Here is a 17,309-nt window from a genome sequence, read left to right on the forward strand (position 1 = left end):
TTTTCCACCATCAATGTAACCTGTACAACTTAATGGGAAAAAAAAACATCATTTTTGAGAGGGAAGTAAGAATATATCACAATTTGGAGATCTGATTGAAGAACTGTCGCCATCATTGACGTCAACAATGCTGATCTTTGCTGCAAATGGTGACTCCAAACAAGGTGTTCGGCAAATGAAATTTATGCACGCACACTTGCTCTTTTGTCAGCTGCGGTCTCCATGTCACTGCATACAAATATAGTGGAGATGAAAAGTCGACACACGCCTGTTCAAATGCCAAGTTTTTGTGATGTTAAAAAAATGAGACCAAGACAACCAATTTCAAAACTTTTTCCACCATCAATGTAACCTGTACAACTTAATGGGAAAAAAAAACATCCTTTTTGAGAGGGAAGTAAGAATATATCACAATTTGGAGATCTGATTGAAACACTGGCGCCGTCATTGACGTCAACGATGCTGATCTTTGCTGCAAATGCTGACTCCAAACAAGGTGTTCGGCAAATGTAATTTATGCAAGCGCGCATGCACACTTGCTCTTTTGTCAGCTGCGGTCTCCATGTGATCGCAAAAGACAACGTTATCCTTTTTTAAGGGGAACAAAATCAGAATGAATTGAGTCCGGCCCACATGACCACGGCGAATATTCCAAATATAAATGCTTCTCTTTTTGTCATTCAAGAAAAACGGCCAAGGCAGTTTTACCCCGCTCAAGTATTTGCATCCATACAAATTAGTCATTCAAATGAAGAGACTGGAAACACAATTCACGTCAGTCAGCTGACGTTGGAAATCCTCAATTAGGAGGACAAACACTTTTCCTCAAGACCAACTAATTTGAAATACAGTAGTGTAGAGTGCTTCCGAAAAGTATTCGCACAGCCTCACTTTTTCCACATTTTGTCAAGTCCTACTCCAAAATGGATTCAATTCAGACTTCATGAGTCTCTCTGGAGGGAGCAGAAAATGGCTCCCGGTCCACGTTTGAGCTTTGAGAGGTATGCGAAGAGGTAGGGGCGAAAGCGACACAAATTAGCTGCACTACTAACTTTGTGCCATCATACTCAGTCTTATCATGAATACTGTTACTTTTTGACAAAAAAAAAAATAGACTATTCTTGAGATGAAACAAATTGTAGAAAATTAGAAAGGGCTTTGAATATAAAAAAAAATTACATAACCCATTTTGGAATCAGGCTGTCATCTAAGAATATTTGGAAAAGGTGAAGCGGCGTGAATCCTTTCCGGATGAACTGAAGCATTCACAGCATGAAACACCGTAGAGATTTTCAAAGTAAAAAAACTGCACTGAAGGCTTTTTTTTCCCAATGAGGCTGTGACATCCCAAAACATGGGAAATAAACGGCGCCACGTGCGTTCGTGTCGGAGGCTTCTCATTGGTCATCGTCGTCGCTGTCTTCGCCGTCGCTGTCCTCCAGCAGGCGCGACTGGCGGGCCAGCCTCTGCGCCACGGCCGTTACCATGGCGGCACCTTTGCCGCTGCCGTCCTCCGAGAGCAGGTAGGTCACTTCGCACTCGGGGGCCAGCCGGCGCACCGTTGCCTGGAGCTCGGCGCTGAAGCTGCGAGCAAAGCAAATAAATACAGCATTTTTGCAAAATGACGCTCGATTTGTTTTTTGCATCGTAACAGAGGATTATTTTCCCCCCACTGGCTCCCTCGAGTTCTTGATGGCTCGTTTCCAATTTCCCACTTGAAATTGGGTGTCTTACCTGGGGTGTTTCCGGTACACCGAGCCATCCACTCCCACGGTGGTTTTCAGGTGGTCCAGGCCGCGACCGACCCGGATCCGGGTGGCGATGGTGGCCAGGGCGGCGGCGCAGAGGCGAGCCGAGCGCGACGACACTGTGTCGCAGACCATACGCACCACGCGCACGTCCACCGGCTCCCACGACAGACCCAGGCCGCTCAAGATTTTCTTGCCGTTTTCCAGGCCGTCGAGCTCCCTAATGGGAGGAAAAACAAATATTTGACTCAACGAAGCATATTCCATCCGTCTAAGAGGAAAACGATCATTAAAAATATTACATTGAAAAGAAAGTTAATTAGAAAAATTGAACAAATGGGCTTCGGAATTATTTTGAAAAATACACATTTGAATTGGAAAAAAAAAGAGAAACAGAAATGAAAATAACAATTGAGTTTTTTACTTTGGAAAATAAGTCTTTTTTACTGTAAACATATATATATATATATAAACGATTGTTTTGAAATAAGACCTTAAAATATTAAAACAAAAAGATGTTTTTGTTTACCCTTGGAAGTTTCTTTTTTCAGTGGTCTTTTTGTGTGCACCGCTCTAAAATGACCACTAGGTGACAGCAAAGTCGAACGCACAGCACACCGTGGTTTTAAACGTTGCTCATACATATTTAAGTACAGATTATTTAGAGTTATTGTGTCCTGCTTAAGTGCTCCATTGAGAATGAGAAGAATTGAGGACAAGTGATGATCCAGGAAATTAAGACAACAAGGACTCACTCTTCTATATCGGAGATGTACTTGGTCTTAAATCCGTCCGGCGACAGCAGCGCCTCCGACGCCTGCCCCTTGAAGAGCAGCCCGTCCTTTGTCATCCTCAGCAGCAGGAGGCGCACAATCTCGCCCAGATACATACCGCTGATCATCTTCTCAAAGCTGCAGAACAACACCCGATTGTCCGGAGTGGGTTGTAACATCGCGTCGGATTATTCCGTCGACGTACGAACGTACGTGTGGATGCCGGGGTTGATGGACGTCTTGTCCACCTGGACGTCGAACTCGGTCTGGATGTCTCGGAGCGAACCGTTGTCGCCGAAGCCGCCCCACTCGGTGTTGATGCACATGCGCCCGTGGTCGCTCTCCACGCGCTTCACGTTCTTCATCTCCTCCATGTAGCAGGCGTTGGTCCCCGTGCCTGCAACGCGGGGGTTTAATATTTGGCCGGCCGCATTAGCTGCGGCGCCGTTGCGCATTTTACCGATGATCATGCCGATCTCGCAGCTTTGGTCCTTGTAGCCGCAGCTCATCATGGTGCCCACCGTGTCGTTGACCATGGCGATGGAGCCCACGTCGTAATCCTGAATGACGGCGGTGGATGTTGTCGATGAGTCGCGCCGCGCCCAACGACCGACGCCCGATGCAACTCACCCCTCGTCGGTGAATGGCCTCTCGCAGGAGCTTCACCACATCTTGGCCTTCCACTCCCGAGCACTGGAAGCCTTTCGTCCAGCGGATCAAGATGCTCTGCGGCCCGCACACAGAAACAAAATTGTCAAATTCATTTCAAAAGCAATTAAAATGTATTTTCTGTTTTTTCCCCCCTATTATGAGATGACATGTTATTTATAAAATGACATATTTTCTAATTAAAAGCTTGTTTTCCAAAGTAATTAAAAATCTAAAAAAAAATTATTTTCAATTGTGTGTTTTCCTTTTCAGTGTTGCTTTTAAATTTGAATTAAGAGCTACTTCTGTACAAAAATGGAAATAATCAAATGCAGATTTTTCTGAAATATAAAAATTTTAAAAGTAATTCACCCCCGCCCCTCTTTTTGCTTGAATGGTTGCTACCTTTTTCCCCATAATAATTCCACATTTTTACCCCCAAAAAATCCTATCAAACAACCTTAAGTGGATACTTCTAGTGCGCGAGTGTCTCTGAGACCTTGTCAATTTCCTTCTGATGGCAGGGGAAGGAGAAGGTGAAGCCCAGAGGGAGAATTTGGTCCTGCAGATTCAGCGACTTGAGAAATTCCCCCAGACAGGCGGCGATGTGGTCGAACAACTGCAAAGAGCCAAAGTCGCTTTTCAACAAACAGAGAGCAGGATACGTTCGTTTTGTGTGAAATGATTCATGGCGTGAAATGCACATCTTTCTCAATGTCAGATGCAGTGCAGTTGTGCACTCTCCAAAATCTAACTTCATCACAGATCCACTTCCTATTTTTATTTTTTATTTTTTTGCACCTGTTCTCCGGGTCCTCGCATCATCTCTTGCGGGATGGCGCAGATCTGACTGTCCATCTTCACCATCCTCTGCTCCTCCTCCAGCACTCGCACATGGAGCACCCGGAAGTTGGTCCCACCGAGGTCCAAAGCCAGGAAGTCGCCTTTTTCTGCCCGGGGGGGTGCAACGACTCTCATTTGTCCGGGAATACGATCAAATATTTTCATCTCGCTAAATAGCGCCGCCGCAGACGCCTTAAGAAAATGGATTCATATTTGAATGCCCTCCAGCGCTGCTCAGTGCCACTCGGAGGTTTATTTACGTGGACTTTGGAGATTGCAATGAAGTGTTAGCATGCGACTGCTTTAGGATTTGCGTTACCCGTCCCGTCTGGCGTGGCCGTGACAAAGGTGGGCAGCATCTGGACGGCGGCCCTGTGGTGCGAGTGCTTCCCCAGGCCTCGTCTCAGATCTCGCTCCAGTCGAGCGGAAACCTGCCGCAGGACCTCCAGGGACAGCGTGAACGGCTTCAGGTAAGTCTGAACCTGCGCAGGAAAGGAAAGGTGAACCAGGGTTCGACATTAACGGCGGCCCGGGATCGCTACATGAATATGTCGGGCCACATTAAGTTCATCCATCCACCCATTTTCCGATCCGCTTGACAAGGGTTACGGGGGGTGCTGGAGCCTCTCACAGCTGTCTTCGGGCAGTAGGCGGGGGACACCCTGAACTGGTTGCCAGCCCATCGCAGGGCACACAGAGACAAACAACCATCCGCGCACACACTCACACCGTGGGACAATTTAGAGTGTTCAGTCAGCCCGCCACGCATGTTTTTGGAATGTGGGAGGAAACCGAAGTACCCAGAGAAAATCCACGCAGACAGGAGAACATGCAAACTCCACACAGGAAGGCCGAAGCTGGGATCAAACCCACAACCTCTGCACTGTGAGGCCGACGCGCTAACCAGTCGACCACCGGGCCGCCTACCTTAAGTTCATTTCATTAAAAAAAAAAAAAAAAAGGGGACCCTGGTTGAGCAATACCCAGAACAAAGGCCACGTCTAAGGTACTTACAGCAGTAAACATCTAGCTGTCAATTTTTCATCAACTGCATGCTGCAATTGTTATGCAACACACCACCAAGAGTGAGAGACTGACTTAGATGAACAAAAGGAATTGAAATCATGTGTATGAATATAAAGGCGTGATGAGTACGTAACCGACTTGTAATGGCGTGCTGGAATGTTGGCATGTTTTAAAAAAAGAAAAAAAAAGGTAGGCATGCGGAGGAGGTCATCATTTGGACCGGAAAACACAAGACGCTTACGAGCACCTTGAGACCAAAGCAACAATTCCTGTTTTCCTGTCCTGCCCTTAAAGCGGTCGAAACGCCCACCATCAAACTGCAACCAGCCGTGGGCGCTCGCCAAACATGTCCTGGTTTTGACCAAAAGCCCTTCAAGCGCAATTACAGTGATATCATTTGCAATAAAAGGCTCCGAGACCAGCACACGGGCTTGTAAAAGCTCTAAAAGGAGAGCATGTGTACATTGCGACACGGAACTCCTTTCATCACATCCTGCTGCTGTTGGTGAATTTCCTTGGTCGCAGGTTGACGCCGTGGCTCAATCTCATGAATACATCCTCATTGCTGTTTGCTTTTATGCCACGAGCGGGCTTTGCGAAGCTCGAAATTGAGAAAAAAAAAATTGTCGTCATTTTCCAGTAACTTTCCAACGGGCGTGTCGGCTCAGGCCTCATTCACACTATTTGGGTTTGATTATAATCCAGCCTCCTGCTCTCGGCGGGACTTGTGACTACATGCCTTCATTCTTCCATCATGACTCAAAGGGGCTACCACGCACAGCCGAGTGCTCCGACGAGGTTACCATTGGTGAAACCACACCTCAAATGAAAACAGAAGTCTGAAAGAAGACATATTGTACATTTCCCTACAATTTAAAACGGTTCCTAGGGGGTCTTAATTATCGACCATCAAACTACTGCTTGGCTCACAAATTACAGCACATTTCACACTCTATTTCATGTCTCGCTGAAATAAACCCCGTCTCATGCAAGTGACTCCATACCCCTATCAGGCTGTATGTAACAGTGGAGAAAAAGGGGGTGGAGCCCTGTGACTACCCAACACATCCATCCACCCGTCCATCATCTGAGCCGCTTATCCTCACGAGAAGCATTTTCATTCATGGATGCAGCACTTCATCCACTACACCGCGAGTAGGCGGCGCACGGACACATCACGAACACAAATCGAGCCGCTAATCAGAAGCTGAGGCTATGAGGCTAATGCTAATCTGTGCACCGCAATGCAGCTGTGCTTACCCTTTCTCTTTGACATGATAGGACCCCCGTGGGGCTTGTGGGTATACTTTGTAGTCATTCACTTAACACTACGCTAATACAGTACACCTCCAATTGTGCATCATCACTTGAAAGTAGCTCTGGATCCTCACCCAGCCATGCACCAAGTCACGGGTGGAAAAAGTTGATGTGACTTTTTTTCCCCCCGAGGGAAAATTGGGGGGCTCTTTCTTGCAAATGAGCATGAACACACAGTCATGAAACACACGATCTGAGGGGCTATCACACTCAATTGCAATACGTCGGCCAGCGTAATTCCTGGTTGGGACGCGTATTGAACAGTGGGCTAACACGCACCTTACTGAGCGTGTCCAGAGGGATACCGTCAACGTGGATGGTGGAGATTTCGTCGCTCATTTTTGCGATTCTGTTATTCCCCTGCACAGAGAAGATTAAAACGGGGTAATTACAAACAAAATGTGTTCAAGTAGCAGCTGAATAGCGTCTCTGTTCATATTTATTTAGCAGTATTTATCCAAAGGTTCCTGATGACGGGAATATCTATGCTAATTTCCATTTGCCTGTGTATGGCGTTTTGCTTAATGTAAGTGTTAAACAAATAAGACTTACCTTAGGCAAACTAGGTGGTTTTATGTCAGCCTTAAGGTAAACTTCAAAACGCATGAAACGGGCACTTTTTTAACCACTGATTTGGAGACCAGCACCAGTGACTTTTCAAATTTTCTCAAAGTGATGTGATACGATTGTCCCCCACCTTGACATTGAGAGAGAAAAGGTGCTGAAGAATACTTTTAAAAAAAAAAAGCATTTCCTTAGTTAATGTGTCGAAAGCATATGGGAGGCGTAAAACCAGTATTTTATCAGGTCCATTATCGCGAGTGCGCGTGGAAGGTATTCCCTTGGATCATCGGGGGAATTATGAATGAAACCCAACAAACGACACCGTCAAGACGACAACATGGAACAGGGTGAGATTGAGCCCGAGGATGCTTTTTTTCCAGGCGCGGTGTACATTAAATTCTAACAAACTTGACAGGTACGTCTCCTTACCTGGATTAAAGGCACGCCCACTCTTCAAGAACACTGGAATCCCCCAAGTGGTTTTCTCTCCCACAAAATCTGTCAAGAAACACAAAACAAACAAACAAAAAAACCCTGTATAAATGAGTGATACTCAAGGAGTATTCGTGTGTATTCTAAACGCTAAAAAGACAACTATGCCGGTGACTAAAGAGCTGCAAGGCAGACTTCAAACAAGCCAAGAGCTTCGGCCAATCAGGTAGAACAAGTTTGAAGCTGTACTCGAATGGCAAGGACGAAAGTACATGACAAGTAACAATGAATGAGGCCCCACTTGCGACACGAGGAAAACACGACAGTGCTGTCATAAATGCTGAAGAACCGGTGCAATTTGACCCTAAACCACCCCTGGTGAATCAATCAAGTGTAAAAAGAAGACGACATCACTCACCTGCTGCGTCTTCTCACAACGTGAGCGAGCTCAGCCATCAACTTCCAGGCACAGGAAGACAGCAGCGGCTCGCAGCTCAACAAAAAGAAAACTCTAAACTACAGGCGAGCACATGAAGGGGGCAGCATTGACTGGGTGGAAGTGAGCCTTGTGACATTGTGAAAAAAAAACACAAGCCTGTCTCAATGTGTCACGCACACACGCACTTTGGTGAGGAAATGCAAAAGCTCCAACCTGATGAAATAAGCAAAATTAATTTAACAGGATGCACGCAAGATGAAAATACTTGCTACTTTACTCAGCATATTTGACATTAGTCTATTCATGAATCTGTGCATGGTGTAGAAAGGTATTAGAAGATTATAGCCGCCCCATGAAAAGCACAAATATCCAAAATTGTTATCGGAAACACTGAATTAATATCCAGTGTATTTTTGGTTCATCCAGAAAAAAAAGAAATAATGGGAAAAACATAGGTGAACCCAGCACTATTTGTTCCATTTGTGGTTGTCTACGGCATCTGCGATTTAACTCGCAAAATGGAAAACAAGATTTCAGCTTTCAAAATAAACTTTTTGCAGAAAAAAAATGTTCTCAGAAAGTAAAAGAGGGAAACAGCAGGATCCCGTTTATTGGAAGGGGGTTTCCGCTAAAAAAAAAAAAACAAAACCACTTCTCCCACTGCAGTTCTCAGAAGCTCCTTTATAATCAACACATTTATTGAACTAAATATCATATACCGAATGTGTTTTGACAATGTTTTATTTCCAAGAAATGAACCAATCTTTTAAGGAGTAAAAAAAAAAAAAAAAAATTCATTCACCAAAATTTGTGGGGTGGGGGGGGGACAGCTTACATTCATACATTGACCATTAATCGAATCACAGTGTTGTTCGCATTTGAATCTAAATGCCAATTTCATTATGCACTTAGTTCCAATGCACCCAAAATAAAAATAAAAAGGGGGTCGGGGGGTGTTTGCTTCAGTGCAGTACAGCTGAGGGGGAATCCGAAAGCCTCATGATGAGCATTAACAAGCACAACTAGGCCTCCTCTGCACTGGTTCACATTCAAGCGCGTTGCATAAATTCTTGGTCGGAGACTTGGGAGTCTCAAGGCCGCCGTGCTGATGTTGGCCCGCTCGGTCTTCATCAAGGCTTACTGGGCACCGCCCCCGCGCCCCGAGCCCCTCCTCTTCACCTTCGTTTGTGGCTTGGTTTCTTCGGCCGCTGCTGGCGCCTGAAGTCGACGAGACAGTCGGTGGCCTCCGAGATGGGCGTGAACGACTTAATGGGCGAGTTGCTGACCGCCAGCATGGAAACGCCCGCTTTTTCATTGTCGTCCCTCAGATCGATGACGTCGCTGAACGTGAACAAGTCAACATTTGCCCGATTGTTTTATTTTTTTTTTTTGGTGGTCATTCCCAAGAAAAATAGGCGATGCTGAAGTTTAAGCATGAATATAAGGTGTAAAAGAAATTTCAAAAATTCATTCTTATTGGTGAATTTTGTAATTTGATCATATTTAACCAATAGTTAAAAAATAAAATGTCAAAAAAAAAAAGATCTTGAACGTATAAATTTGTCAATTATTATTTCACGATTTATTTATCTAAGATAAATCAATTAACAAAATGACATAATCAAATACTGTAAAGTTGTTTATTGAATAAAACTGGACTTATTAACATTATTCAAATTTTTTAAAATTATGTATCGCTATTTTTTTTTTTTTTTAATATTTCTCGGTCAGTAAGCAATTGTAATCCCAAAACAGACATCGTGCCAGGTGCCACTAAAAAGGCGCCTTAAACTACCAAAGCATTGAGCCCATCTAAGCCTTTGAAGGCCATTCAGACTGTCAGTAGCTGAGCTAACTGGCGACCAGTCAGGGTCGTATTCGCCGAGAAGGAGTCGGAGAGGTGATTGACAGCTTACCCTTGCTGGAGTCTGCACCTGGACGGCCCGGCTCCTGCGCACGAGGACATGGACAAGTTCACCAACTCTTCTCGGGATCAATGTCAGCTGTTTTTCTAATTTTGCAGCTTTGACCTGAGCGGATGGGGCGACGGTCGCGCGGGGCTCACCTGCATGCCTGCTCTCTACATGCTCCAGAGCCGCCAACAGATTCCCTTTCTGGACGTTTAAAAAAAATGAAATAAAAATATTCAACATTTGGCTAAGCGCACTAAATATGCAAACATTTTTTTTTTTTTTAGAATATTCAGGCATGTTGGTGAGTCCTACCCCGGGTGTTTTGGCCGCCCGCCGCTGGATGCAGAGATCGGTGTGCTCGCTGTAGTCGCAGAGGGCCACAACCTTTTGGCAGATGTAACATTTCTCCTGGATTCTGTTTTTGGTTTTTTTTTTTTGGATGATATTAGCCCAACAATAGTGCCTTCCATTTCTAAACTTTTTGCAACGTGTTCGGGAGCTGCCGGGCAACGTACGTGTCAGAGGAGGCGGCGTCGCCCTCTTCCTCTGCTGCCCACCTTTTTCGCTTCCTTTTTGGCTTCAAGAACACTGCTACAGTGTTTCAAGTTGGAGGGGGAGGAGAAACACTGACATCAAGTGGTCAAATAGCCCAAACGGGCACGATGAATTTTGGGACGTCTTCCTCCAACCTTGTGAACGTTCATCCGCAAGCCTGAGGTCGTCCATGGCCGAGGTCTCCACCTCGCCGTTGCAGTAGGCCGCATGCCTCTCGATTCTGCCGGCGGGGAAAGTTCCCTGGCAAATGGGACACTCCACGGCAGCTTCGAAGCCGGCGGGCTCCGGCTCAGGCGAACGCGACCTTCCGAGCTCGCTCTCTTCCTCCTCATTCGTCGGGGCGGGGTTTCTCCCCACGTCGCTGGCGGCGAGGGGGGTTGTCTGAGCCTCTCCGTTAGCCGAGACTGCAATCAAGTTAAAGACACCTTTTTCAGCATGAAAGCATTGCCACGATTGATCAAAGAATAGGGTTTGAACTGCATATCAAAATTGGGAGGTCAGTCGAGTAATTTCTAATTCCATATGCTGCCTTGAAATTGTTTATTGCCACTTATAGTTCAGGTTTACTCTCAAACGAAACAAAAGTGTGTTAGCTTAATGCCAACACACAATCCGCAACGGCTTGGGAAGGCTAATGAAACTAGCATTGAGGCCTGTGGTTTTGTAACCATTAATGCAACTGAACAAAAACGGTGTAGCAACTCATGGAAACTCCTAGAAGAAAAGTTGCTTAAAGCAACTTCAGGAAATATCCTTTGTGTATTTGGAGAAAAAAAATGTCACATCTTTTATGACGACACATGGAAAGTCTTCTCATGTGCATCATCTCCTTTAATGTGCCTCACCGTCCACCGACTTCTCCTCTTCCGCCACTTGATCGTCATCTCTTGCCGCAGGTTCAGGAAACTCCGGACTCCTGGCCTACAGAGGAAGGTGGCCGAATGCAAGATGGTGACGTCACCTTTGTCAAATCAAGTTCCATTGCAAAAGCGGCAATCACCTTCGATAGATCCATGCGATCGTCCTCACTCATTTGGGTCTCTGTGGGTGAACACAAGTTAAGAGTGAACTCTGAGAGAAGCAAAATGTACTTGAGCGGGATTTACTTGAAACACGGGAGCATAAATTCATCCTTAAAGCCGTGCGTGAAGTACCCGGACACATGACACAGACGTCAATGTCTGTCTGAGCAGTCTCTTCCGCCATCTCCTCTTGCTCCTTCTGATCCTCCTCTTTCTTCTTTTCCTCGTCCTCCTCTTCCTCCGCCTCCGTCTCCAACAGAAGGTTGTCTTCCTCCTGATCGCTAAGCTTTGCGTCTTTGCGTCTGAGGCCACGCCTACAGCAAGGAAATGGAAATTACTTTTGGGTAAGTCAAACGCAAAGCCCAAGCCCAACTATTTCCTGTGCCTTTAAAAGTCGAAAGATGCAGGCAGGTTTTTACCTCCGGGGAAGTTTTGCGTGGGAAGAGTCAGATAATGGGGATTTCTGGAACAAAAATCAATGAAAAAAAATATATAACTTGAATCAGGTTCGATCTGTTTGCAGCTTTCGTCAGCGATATAACAAGAAAAAATTCTACCGCAAAATTTGCCCAAAACAATCATTTGAGAAAATTAAGATTTAAAATGTCCTTAAGATTCCAAAAGATGGCAGCAAAGCCCCTAAGCTAATGTCAGCATAGTTCCTTATCACCAAGATGCCACAAAAAAATAATAATCAGCAGGGCTAACAACAACCTAAAATTTACTTGTGAAGCTTGCAGGCAAACCGTTTACTCTTTAGTTTAGCTTTTAGTTTACGTTAGAATATTCTACTCATTAAAACCTACCTGAACAGTTATTAAAGGTTTTATGGTGGCTGTAGTTTGAGCTTGGAATGAATTAATACATTTCCCGTTATTTCCTATGCGAAATGTTGTTTTGGAAAGAGAACATCGAGTCTTAAAATGGCTCCACATGGCTTAAAATGGCTTAAAATGGCTTTGATTTTGGGGGGCTCCACATCAGTGTCTTTCTCGGGCCAGTAACTATTGTGTGTGATCATCAATGCTAATTGCGCTAATCTTGGGACACCTCCAATTGTGGCACGATGGCGTCCCCCCACTCGGCCTTCCTCAACAGACACCTCTGAGCCTCCTTCAGACTCTTCTCGTACAACTCCATCTGGGCCACGATCACCTGAAAGCGACATGACAACGTTGGGAGAACTGCTCCGCTCAGCCCAAGTCGCCCGCGGTAACTACCTGCGAAAAAAATAAAATTTACTTGTGAAGCTTGCAGGCAAACCGTTTACTCTTTAGTTTAGCTTTTAGTTTACGTTAGAATATTCTACTCATTAAAACCTACCTGAACAGTTATTAAAGGTTTTATGATGGCTGTAGTTTAGAGCTTGGAATGAATGAAGACATTTCCCATTATTTCCTATGGGAAATTTTGTTTTGGAAAGAGAACAACGAGTCTTAAAATGGCTCGCGTTTGATTTTGGTGGCTCCACATCAGTGTGTTTCTCGGGCCAGTAACTATTGTGTGTGATCATCAATGCTAATTGCGCTAATCTTGGGACACCTCCAATTGTGGCACGATGGCGTCCCCCCACTCGGCCTTCCTCAACAGACACCTCTGAGCCTCCTTCAGACTCTTCTCGTACAACTCCATCTGGGCCACGATCACCTGAAAGCGACATGACAACGTTGGGAGAACTGCTCCGCTCAGCCCAAGTCGCCGGCGGTGACTACCTGTGTGTACGTGTCTGCATCCAGACCACGTGGACAGAAGGGGACCCCCCAGTAGTAGTGAACCGAAGATGGGGTGGGGACAGACTGCTGGGTGTTCACACTGGAAACACATTCAGACATGATCGTTTAACGGGAGGTCTTGCCACATGTTGTGTTGGTTGAAGCAAGGCACACATAAACCCAAAATTGGGCCAAATGTGATTTTTTTTTTCCCCTTCCCGTTCTTTTAAAGTCAACAAAGGCCTGGTTGTAAATGTTAGAGCTCGGTACACACATACTGATATCGCCTAATCAAACTGATTCGGTGTCTCTGAAAGATTATCCTGACTGATCGTCCGTCCTGTGGTGTGTCCGTTTGATCATAGCGTAATCATGATTCCTAAAAGTTAAAACTGTCGCGTTATTTGCCAAGCATCTTTTTATTTCTTCTTCTGCTGAAACTTTCAGTCAGTCCTGCCGCTCACAGGTCAGTCTTGGTACTGCGACAGAAATCGTTGTACTGTTTTGGTATTTTGGTCACCTGAAGTACACCACACACTATAAATGCATTGCAATGTGTTTTTTTTTTTTTCGTCTGAAGATGCCAGAAATTGGCACATGTGAAGCAAGCAACACACGTCTTGTTCGTTTGTACCTGCAGCTCGAGCTGTTTGTCTCCAGAGCCGCTTCGGTCACCTGGTTCAAATGGGCTGCCTGTGCTTCGGCCTGTTCAAAGCGCTTTTCGTCCGGGTAGACTGGACTGGGTGAGCTCACCAGCTGCAATACGATGAAAGGAGATTTAGTCACAGCCCAAAAGTGGTATAAATTGAGGCACTGAAATTGTTTCGGGAATATTTGGCCAAAGACCCGATGAGAAGGTCATCAAAATAGGGAGACCTGGAATTTACCAAAAAATTGCTGTTTCAAAACCAAAATGGCTGACTTCAAAGTTCAATTTCAGGTATGGGTGATTGATACTTTTTTGTCTGTCCTTCTTGTTACCCCAACTTGTTCTTGATCAGTAAAAGTCATGTTGGGGACTGATTTTTTTTAACAAACAAAATATTTGGGCATGTTCCGATACGGCGCAACAGACCGTCTGATCGGCGTCTTCGTCGGACCAGCGAAGCGTCGTGTCGCTCGTCAGCTCCGTTTCAGATGAGTCGTCTGCAACACCGAGAAACGGGTGCCGGTCCACGCTGGTCGATTGGGCATCTTGGGCGTGCTTCCCATCTGTCCCCGATAAGACGAGACTACTTTTTGACAGTGTCGAGTTCTCCGAGGAAGCAAGTTTCTTGGATGGTGCCGGGCTCCTTGGGAATACCGGGCTCATGGGGGGGCAGGAAGAAGGCATCGCAGGCGGGCTTGAGCTCTCCTGAGAAGAGAAGATGAACTCCGAGTTTGGTCCGTCCGGGCTGCTTGCTTTGCCGTCCAGAAAACCGTCGCATCGAGATTCATCTCCAAACGCCGGGCTTTTGAGATACTTGGCGCATTCGTCTCCCGTGTCCGACTCGGAGAGGAGGGGACTTTTGCGGCGTGCCGGTGAAGGCGCGCTCTCGGCCAAGAGCTGCGAACAAAGCGCGTAGCCGGGGGTCTTGTAGCTCTCCGGCGTTTTTTGGCTCAGCTGGGGGGACGTCACTTGGGTTTTGCGACCGCTCACGGCGAAGACGGGGGATTTAGGGAGCGGCCGGTCGTCGATGTGTGTGGAATCGCAGCTCTGGTAAAATATTTAAAAAAATGCATGTCGATGTATGACGAATGCAATTTGACGAATGGATTTTGGAATAGAACACAATGTCACTGTGCGTTACCTGTGGCGAGTCCAAAAATTCAAGCGCTGACTCGGAGCTACTGGCCAATGCCTGAGTGCAGATGTCGGGGCTTTGCGACAAGCCCGCCACAGGACTCTCCTTCCTTTTCCACATTTGACCTCGCTGGGTTCCACCGTTCCCGTCCACCTCTACAATTACAACAGCACACGCATAAGCAGTCAAGAGCCGAGTGGAACCTGCGGTACTGTCTCTTTTGTGCTTTATTCCACGACGGGTTTTACGATCAGTTGTTGACCAGAGAAAACAAGTGCAAAGGGCCCTCCACTTATGACAAGAGTCTCTTCCATGTTATATTTCAGATCAATGCAAGCAGAGATGCTGTGTTAGAGGTTTTCACACGTGACTCACCTCTGGCCAGGCTCGTGCAGACGCTCTCCGATGCTGTCAGATTGTTGCGTAACTCCGCCATGCCGTTCGGGTATGAGCGACCGCGTTGAGAGAAGGTGGTGTCTGCTTCGGTCAGCAAGCTCTGACTCTGAGAGAGCTCTCGTCTCTGGCTGAACATCTAGGAGGGTTTAAAAAAAAAAAAAACAACAACTCTTAACAAAAAACTTCTGTACCGTTACATTTAAAGTCCTCCTAGCAGCTTTTTTTTCACTCTACTCACACTCTCTTTGATGGCTTTCATCAGAGCAGCGTCCTCCTGCTGTGCGCCGACGTTGGCTTCCTGCGCGCTCAGATGCAGGGCCATGGCCATCATCTCCTCTTCTGTCATCTCTGAGGTAGAAACTGAGACAGAAAGAGGAGTGATTTTTCCGGCCCATATAATTTCACACCAACAAAAGCAGTACAGTTTATCGACTAGTGCACTGAATTGTCTTACTAGTGAGGACAAAGGGTACTAAGATGGACATCAATGACATCCACAGCTCAAATGGCTTGCTGTACGCGTTTTATCACTGAGCTGAGACGTTCCCTACCTTTACACCTGGCTTTACATTTCCTCTCTCGCCACCGCTTTTCTCTATCTGACAAGGACGGCGGCAGAAGTGAGGTGGAGCACTCATCCTGAGAGATCAAATACACACTGCTGTTAAGGGGGGGGGCATCAAACGTTGCGCTACAAACATGATTCGTCTTGTACAACAGATATAAAAGGGCTTAAAAGTACAGAGTGTGAGAGTACTTTCGACTCGTTACCTGTTGCTCGTCATCGGTGACAGCGTCATCCTCCTGTGAGTCTTGGTCCAACGACTGGCTTTCAGGGGGTCTGTCCCTGTTGCTTTGCTTCTTCTGCGGCATCTTGCTCGGCCGCACCATTCCTTTTAACACACACAGAACATAATTTCTGGGGTCACATTCGATCAGGTCATGGTCTTAAATCAACATTTTTTTTAACTGTAATGCATTCCTGCTTTTTCCACCATGGTCTTAAATCAACATTTTTTTTTAACTGTAATGCATTCCTGCTTTTTCCACTGCGGTCTAACGACTGTCGTTTACTTGGTCACACAAAGCATTTCAGTTTTTGAATTATATTTTTATTTGAATTTTTTTCTTGTATTAACCGTTGAATACAAAATGTTGTTCCTGCCATTCATATACACCTCTGGAAAACAAAGATCAAAGAGATCACTACAAATGTATCAAGTTGCTTTGCAATGTACGAGTCCTCTGGGTGAAAATGCAACAAATTACTCACTTCTCAAGGTTTCCACTAAAAACTATGGAAGCATTCCCATAACAGTCGTGGTCAATGTTTTCATTGTTATGTATCATAAATGTTCCGATTCTGAAATGTGTAGCATGGAATGAGAAACTCACTTCAAGGCACTCTAGTGTGAATTTGACGTGACAAAACAGAACGACACGAACATGGCGGGACACGAACCACACGTTTTGAATGGACAAACTAGACGAATTTAGGGCTTTTAAATTGTCGATTTGCGACAATGTGTAGTGTTATTCGTTTAGTTTTACGAAGGAAGAAACACAGTCGGTGAGGAAAATGAGTTTAAAGGAACTCACGTCGTTTCCCCTCACTTTCGCGGCGCCATGTTTGTTTCGGTCTGCGTGGTGACGTAACGGCTACGTAACTGGCGTCATTGACGATACCTTCAGAGGCTGTAACGGAAAGAACAACTTTCAGTGCCCAGGTTTTGTTTTTGGGCTGTGCAGCCGTGGATGTTCAGTGTTTCCAAACGGTAAATTAGCGACCATATGTAGTGTTCCTTCGTCAATCTGGCGAAGGTGAAATCCCAGCAAGTTAAGCAATTTATTTTAGGAGGATTCAAAATGGGGAGTTTTCCATGATTTGCACGGTGATCACGTGAGGAAAATGTCACGCAGTGCGTACGTGATGATGTCTTCAAAGACTCAGGAAAAAAACAAGTCACCTCGCCAGATTTGTTTTGTCCTGACGACTGTTGTGTGACGATGTCTTCAAAGACTGTCAGGAGGAAAAACACCATAGCACACAAAAAAATAACAACAAAATAAGAACAATAAAGCTGAGGCGATAACACGTAAAAACGTGCGAAGATTTATAAAAATGTGTTGCATAGTG

General features: G+C 45.6%; 2 protein-coding genes across 7 annotated transcripts; both read right to left on the reverse strand.

Moving 5' to 3' along the window:
* Nucleotides 1-596: 596 nt before the first annotated feature.
* On the reverse strand, nucleotides 597-7,898 carry LOC109513389 (hexokinase-2-like). 4 transcript variants are annotated; one of them, XM_019866090.1, is made up of 12 exons: nucleotides 7,770-7,898; nucleotides 7,353-7,417; nucleotides 6,635-6,717; nucleotides 4,332-4,494; nucleotides 3,971-4,119; nucleotides 3,669-3,788; nucleotides 3,152-3,247; nucleotides 2,982-3,081; nucleotides 2,735-2,918; nucleotides 2,504-2,659; nucleotides 1,735-1,968; nucleotides 597-1,584 (listed from the first exon to the last, which is right to left on the reverse strand). In XM_019866090.1, exons 3-12 carry the CDS (start codon nucleotides 6,692-6,694, stop codon nucleotides 1,398-1,400), a joined length of 1,449 nt encoding a protein of 482 aa, XP_019721649.1. In that variant the 5' UTR covers nucleotides 6,695-6,717; nucleotides 7,353-7,417; nucleotides 7,770-7,898; the 3' UTR covers nucleotides 597-1,397. The 4 variants fall into 4 exon arrangements, with proteins under 4 accessions (XP_019721649.1, XP_019721499.1, XP_019721575.1 ...); XM_019865940.1 differs by having other exon boundaries at nucleotides 6,635-6,715; nucleotides 7,349-7,417; XM_019866016.1 differs by lacking the exon at nucleotides 7,770-7,898 and having other exon boundaries at nucleotides 6,635-6,715; nucleotides 7,349-7,616.
* Nucleotides 7,899-8,701: 803 nt separating this feature from the next.
* uimc1 (ubiquitin interaction motif containing 1) lies at nucleotides 8,702-17,005 on the reverse strand. 3 transcript variants are annotated; one of them, XM_019865654.1, is made up of 21 exons: nucleotides 16,772-17,005; nucleotides 16,446-16,535; nucleotides 15,944-16,065; nucleotides 15,724-15,811; nucleotides 15,411-15,532; nucleotides 15,152-15,308; nucleotides 14,783-14,931; nucleotides 14,068-14,688; nucleotides 13,627-13,748; nucleotides 12,993-13,092; nucleotides 12,823-12,927; nucleotides 11,700-11,743; nucleotides 11,365-11,594; nucleotides 11,259-11,299; nucleotides 11,104-11,179; nucleotides 10,393-10,662; nucleotides 10,219-10,294; nucleotides 10,016-10,118; nucleotides 9,856-9,904; nucleotides 9,707-9,740; nucleotides 8,702-9,131 (listed from the first exon to the last, which is right to left on the reverse strand). In XM_019865654.1, the coding sequence occupies exons 3-21, from the start codon at nucleotides 16,061-16,063 to the stop codon at nucleotides 8,966-8,968; spliced, it is 2,673 nt and encodes an 890-aa protein (XP_019721213.1). In that variant the 5' UTR covers nucleotides 16,064-16,065; nucleotides 16,446-16,535; nucleotides 16,772-17,005; the 3' UTR covers nucleotides 8,702-8,965. The 3 variants fall into 3 exon arrangements, with proteins under 3 accessions (XP_019721213.1, XP_019721141.1, XP_019721297.1); XM_019865582.1 differs by lacking the exon at nucleotides 16,446-16,535 and having other exon boundaries at nucleotides 16,772-17,004; XM_019865738.1 differs by lacking the exon at nucleotides 16,446-16,535 and having other exon boundaries at nucleotides 11,413-11,594; nucleotides 16,772-16,998.
* Nucleotides 17,006-17,309: the final 304 nt, after the last annotated feature.

This window comes from Hippocampus comes, unplaced genomic scaffold (genome assembly GCF_001891065.2).
Source record: "Hippocampus comes isolate QL1 unplaced genomic scaffold, H_comes_QL1_v1.1 scaffold197, whole genome shotgun sequence".
Lineage (NCBI taxonomy): Eukaryota > Metazoa > Chordata > Actinopteri > Syngnathiformes > Syngnathidae > Hippocampus > Hippocampus comes.